This window comes from Caloenas nicobarica, chromosome 1 (genome assembly GCF_036013445.1).
Source record: "Caloenas nicobarica isolate bCalNic1 chromosome 1, bCalNic1.hap1, whole genome shotgun sequence".
In the NCBI taxonomy this organism is placed as follows: Eukaryota; Metazoa; Chordata; class Aves; order Columbiformes; family Columbidae; genus Caloenas; species Caloenas nicobarica.
This window is the reverse complement of record NC_088245.1, coordinates 816518-822517: the sequence shown is the minus strand read 5'-3', so window position 1 is coordinate 822517 and position 6000 is coordinate 816518. Positions and strand designations below refer to the sequence as shown.

At 68.4% G+C, this 6000-nt stretch overlaps 1 protein-coding gene across 1 annotated transcript; it reads left to right on the top strand.

The window, feature by feature from the left end:
- The first annotated feature begins 2481 nt into the window (after positions 1–2481).
- MIOX (myo-inositol oxygenase) lies at positions 2482–5685 on the top strand. The gene is made up of 10 exons (XM_065656471.1): positions 2482–2499; positions 3631–3705; positions 4090–4170; positions 4391–4553; positions 4638–4705; positions 4776–4885; positions 5006–5073; positions 5273–5323; positions 5469–5599; positions 5677–5685. Exons 1-10 carry the CDS (start codon positions 2482–2484, stop codon positions 5683–5685), a joined length of 774 nt encoding a protein of 257 aa, XP_065512543.1.
- Positions 5686–6000: the final 315 nt, after the last annotated feature.

The following is a 6000-nucleotide window of genomic DNA, read 5'->3' as shown; positions in this document are numbered from 1 at the left end:
CAGGGGATGGGGAACTGTCCCCAAGCATGGGGGCAGAGGAAGGGCTGGGGTCCTGCCCCCTGCTCCTGCTCCATCCCCTCCCCGTCCCTGTCCCCTCTCCTGTCCCTGTCCCCTCCAGGCCCCTGCTCTCCTGGCATAGTGTCCCTGTCCCTACTGGTGACAAGTTGTGCCCCCACGGGCTCGGTGGAGGATGGTACAGGTACCTGTAGAGGGGGATGAGGGGACCCCGAGTATCCCTGTCACCCCGTGCCGTGACACCCCAGGAGTGCTGGTGTCACCTGGCAGAGCTGTCACCCCTGTGGCCTGGCAGGACGGGGGTATGCAGCCCCTGGCACTGGCCTGTGAGGGTGCCTGGCCCCCCATCGCACCCTTGTGCCCCCACCCCTGCCTTCCAGAGATCCCCATCCCCAGGAGCACCCCCATCCCCAGAGCCCCCCATCCCCAGAGCCCCCCATCCCCAAAGCCCCCATACCCAAAACCTGCCATCCCCAGGAGCCCCCCATCCTCAGGAGCACCCAGCCCACAGCAGCCCTGGGTGAGGGTGGGGGGAGCACCCATGGGTGCTGCTCCCATCCCCTCTCTCCTCCCTCGCTCGAGCCGGCTGACAGGGCAGGACGGGGACAGGACCATGATGAGGTGTCCCATGGGTGTCACAGCAGTTCCAGGGCCGGGGTCCCCCCCGCTGCAGGCAGGGGCCACCCCTGGCACCCCCCGGAGCCCCAGCCCTGGGCAGTCCCCAGACCCAGCGCCATGCTGCCGGGGGACATGGGGACACCAGCACAGCCCCTCGCTCGGCCAAGGCTGTCACCTCCCGTCCCTTGGGTGACTCCCAGGTTGCAGAGGGGCCGTGCTGAGCCCCACGGGGGCCCGGGCTGGATCCTGCCCCACAGCAGCACCGGCACCAGGCGTTGCACGTCCCTCTTTGGGTGACAATCTGGTTTTGTACAGAATAAAGTGTGCGAGGAGGGGACACGTCTGGTGCTGGGACCACAGAAATAGGCATGGAATGTGGGGTGAGGGGCTGCCCTGGGCAGGGCACCGGCACCATCTGCTTTCCCCAGAGCAGCGGGGACAGCCATGCAGGGGACAGCGGAGCAGTGGGGACAGCCATGCAGGGGACAGCGGAGCAGGAGGGACAGCCATGCAGGGGACAGCAGCACGGTGCCCGTCCCAGTGGCTGCGGCACTGCCCATCTGGCACCCACAGCGGCCACAAGGCCAGTGGGTCTGGGCAGGAGCCAGAGAGGAGGAGGTGAAGGGGACAGGAGGGAGAGGAGGAAGCAAACAAGGCCACATGTGTTGGGGAGTCCCACAGGAGGGTGCAGGGATGGTGCCAGGGGGCTGCACCCCAGTGCCTGCAGGCATGGGGCCGCTGCTGCCTGTCCTGCCTGTGCACAGGCACGCAGGGACTGACCTGGCCATGGCACGGCACGGCACAGCATGGCACAGCATGGAACGGCAGGGCACAGCATGGCCCCACTGTGGGGCACACGGGTGTGCACCCCCCTGCACACAGATGTGCACTCCCTGTACACAGGTGTGCACCCCCCTGCACACAGAGGTGCAACCCCCTGCACAAGGGTGTGCACCCCCCTGCACAGAAGTGTGCACCTCCTGCACATGGGTGTGCACCCCCCGCACGCCCATCTCCTGCCAGGACCTGGTGGCCCCGGGCGGGCCGTCCCTGGCCACGCTGCCCTGCCAGCCCCAGCCCACCGCGGGGTCCTGCCCCACGCGCTGTTTCCATAACCCATTGCTGAATTTGTCACTGCCAGGCGCAGGGGCAGCTGCTGCTCGTCCGACGTGGATCCCACAGGAGCGCTGGTGGCCACAGGGCCATCGGTGGCCAGCTGGTGAGTGGCACGCTGGGGCAGTGACCCCCAAGCTGCTTCCCGCAGTCCCCGGCCCCTGGGTGCCACCTGCCCACGGCGCTGCCCCCCCCCAGCCCCACCACCGCTTCTCTGGCTCCCTCACCTCTGCCCGCAGCCCCGCACCATGCTATCGGGGCACCTCCTCCGGCCCCTCTCCCCACGTCCCCACGGGGATCACGCCATGGCCCCATCCCACAGGGTCACCGCGGCTGCGTGGGCAGCGGGGGGGATGCCCTTTTGCCCCCGCAAGGAACCTGGTGGCCCAGGGCCACCATCAGCCGCTGGCAGGGCCATCCACTGCCAGGGCTCCCCAGCGCAGGGGTTGGAGGTCCCCAGCTTGGGACCGTGATGTGGGGACCCCCAGCTCAGGGCTGGGCTCCCCGCCAGCCCCTGCGACCCTCGGGGAGCAGCGTCCCCCTGCTCCCGGTGCCGCATGCTCAAACATTAACCGGGGGCAGGTCAACTGGTGACCCATGGCCCCCGTGCCGGCTGGCGCAGGCTGTGCCGCCCCTGTGCCGCCCCCAGGGATAAAACCGGGGGTCCCGTGGCCGAACCACAGCCCGCAGCCCTGCGCCCCCCAGCACGGCCCAGTGCCCCCCAGCACAGCCGGCATGAGGAGCCTCGGGGTGGTGAGTATGGGTGGGACCTGGCACCCCACACCTGGGGGTCAGACCCCACTCGTGAGGGTGCAGGTCTGCCCAGGCACACTCGGACGGCCCATGCAGCCCCCCAGCCCCACAAGCATGGGGTCTGTGCCCTCAGGGACCCCCCCAGCCCTGCAGCTCTGTGTGTGGGGGCCTCACACAGCTGAGCATGGGGGCTGTCACCTTTTGGGGGGGGGGGGGTCCCCTGGGACCCCCAGCGATGCCATCCCTGCGGTGGGGGTGTCAGCCCCACAGGGGACCCAGCCCCACAGGGAGCGACATGCCATGGGGGGGAGGGGGATCCTGCAGCTCCAGCGAGCCGGGGGCGCTGCCCTCCCCCATTGCCGGGGGCTGTGGGGTGTGGGGGTGTCTGCAGCACCCCTGGGTCTCACTGCGGGGGCTGTGGGGGGGCTCCCAAAACCAGTGACACCCCAGGCCAGGCCTACCCGCACAGAGTGGGCAGCTCCCCCAGACCCCCCTGCCCCCCAGCGGGACGGACGCCCCACACCAGGAATGGGGCAGCAGTGAGTGATATGGTGTGCAGTGCTGTGCAATGGTGTGCAGCACTATGCAATGGCGTGCAGTGCTGTGCAGCGCCGTGCAGCACTATGCAATGGTGTGCAGTGCTGTGCAGTGCTGTGCAGCGCCATGCAGTGCCATGCAGCACTATGCAATGGTGTGCAGTGCTATGCAGAGCCATGCAGTGCCATGCAGCGCCATGCAGTGCCATGCAGCACTATGCAATGGTGTGCAGTGCTGTGCAGCGCCGTGCAGCACTATGCAATGGTGTGCAGTGCCCTGCAGTGCTGTGCAGCTCTGTGTGATACTGTATGACACTCTGCGGGGCTGTGCAGTGCTGTGCAGCTGTGCTGTGCAATGCTGTGCATCGTTGTGTGACACCATGCAATGCTGCAGTGCTGTGCGATGCTTACAGAGCTGTGCTGTGCAGCACGATGCTGTGCAGTGCCACACATTCAGCGTTTCCTTTGGCCATGTCCTGGTCTCCGTGTCCCACAAGACACCCGCTGTCCCTGGGGGTTTCCTCTCTGCCCCATGGCTGCTGGGCTCGCTGCAGGATCGGGCCCTGCTGACCCCGCCCGGCCCCTCTCCCCACAGGACGCCAACTCCTGTGACGGGCCCGAGCCCAGCAAGGCCAAGGCCAAGGCCAAGGCCGAGTACCGGAACTACACGGTGAGCCTGGCTGGGGGGGTCGTGCTGCTACTGGGAGGGGCTGTGACCCCGAGGCAGTGAGGGGTCCCTGCACCGGGGTGGTACTGGGGGGGCCCCTGCACCAGGAGGGGGTACGGGAGGGATCCCCTGCACTGGAAGGGTGTGGGGGGATCCTCTGCACTGGGAGGGGGTACGGGGGGGGATCCCCTGCACCAGGTGGTGTGGGGGTCCTGTCGTACCAGGCTGTGCCAGGGGGTCCAGCCGCACAGCGCTGGCCATGCTGGGGGGTCTGATCCTGCTTGCGGGAGGGGCTGGGGGGGCCTGGGAAGGCTCTGCTGCCCCGGGCTGGGAGGGATGTTAGGGGGGGTCCCCCCAGAGCCCCCTGAGCCTGACGCTGCGCTGCAGGAGGGGAAGCTGCTGGACCGTGTCTACAACACCTACCTGCAGATGCACACCCACCAGACCGTCGACTTCGTTCGCAAGAAGGTGCGAGCCCCTCCGGGCCAGCCTGGCCCCCCCGGGGTCCGCACACAGCGGGGGGGACACCACAGACCCCCCACCCCCCAACGCTGCAGCTCCCACCCCAATGCCTCCTCCCAGGCTGCTTGGGGGGCCCCTGCTCCCCACGCAGCTCTGGGGGGATCCCACGGGGCTCCGGGGTGGCGGCGCGGGGGGGTCGCGGTCCCCAGCGCCCCCGTGTCCGCAGAGCGCGCAGTACGGGAGCTGCTCCCTGCGGACCATGGGCGCCATGGAGGCCCTGGACCTGCTGGACCAGCTGGTGGACGAGTCGGACCCCGACGTTGATTTCCCCAACTCGTTCCACGCGTACCAAACCGCCGAGGGCATCCGCCGCGCCCACCCCGACAAAGGTGGGGCTACTGTCCCCTCCCCCACCACGCAGAGCCCCCCCTGGGGCCACGTCCCACAGGGGTGATGGTGCTGCTCGCCCCCAGACTGGTTCCACCTGGTGGGGCTGCTGCATGACCTGGGGAAGGTGCTGGTGCTGTTCGGGGAGCCTCAGGTGAGTTGGGGGGGCAGGCCAGGGTACAGGGACCCCCCCAGGCCTGTGGGACACCTGTCACCCCCCGCAGTGGGCCGTGGTGGGGGACACCTTCCCCGTGGGCTGCAAGGTGCAGAAGTCCGTGGTTTTCGGGGATTCCACCTTCCACAACAACCCTGACACCAAGGACCCCCGGTACAGGTGAGACCCCCCCGCATGGGGGTGCTGGGGGGACTGTGCCCCCCTAGCCCATGGCACAGCCGGGGAAGGGGCTGGCTGTGGGGAGGGGTCCGGCCCTGAGGCCACTGGCTCTTCCCGCAGCACCGAGTTCGGGATGTACCAGCCCCACTGCGGCCTGGAGAACGTCCTCATGTCCTGGGGACACGATGGTAAGGGGGGTGCAGGGGGTGTCTCCTCCCTGGGACAGGGCTCTTTACCCCTGAACTGAGGCACCTGGTGGGGGGCTGTGCCTGAGCTCCTCCAACCGCCCTGTGCTGGGCCCTGGAGCCCCCAACGTGGGGCAGGGGGCTGCAGCTTGGGGGGGAACAGCTGCAGGGGTCCCACATGCAGTGTGTGTCCCCCCTCCAGAGTACATGTACAGGGTCATGAAGTTCAACCGCTTCACGCTGCCCAAGGAGGTGAGGGCTGGGGGGGTGACCCCTGGGGACTGGGGGGACCCCAGGCTGGGCTGGCATGTCCCCATCCCTGTGTTCCCACCCCCTTTGTCCCCATCCCCATTTCCCCACCCTTGTGTCCCTGTCCCTGTATCCACATACCTGTCCCCATGTCCCTGTGTCCCCAGGCGTTCTACATGGTGCGCTTCCACTCCTTCTACCCCTGGCACGCGCACGGGGATTACCTGCACCTCTGCTCCGAGCAGGACCTGCAGATGCTGCCCTGGGTGCAGGAGCTCAAGTGGGTGCTGGGGAGGCCAGGGGGGGCTCTGCTGAGGGGAGCAGCCCCCCAGCACTGACCCCACCTTGCTCCCGCAGCAAGTTTGACCTCTACACCAAGCAGGAGGAGCTGCCGGATGTGCAGCAGCTCCGGGGCTACTACCAGGGCCTGATCGACAAGTACTGCCCAGGGCAGCTCTGCTGGTGAGCAGGGAGCCCCCTGCCCCGAGGGGACCCCCACCCGCCCCACAGCACCGCCACAGCACCCCCCACTCAGCCCCTTGCCATGGGGGCACTGGGCTCTACAATAAACCTGCTGTCACACACTCCCATGCCAGTCACAGCCTGTGGGGGTTGGGGTCACCCTAGAGAGGGGCAGGGGACCAGCGATGTCCCTGTCACCTCCTCTGGGTGGGGGGGGTC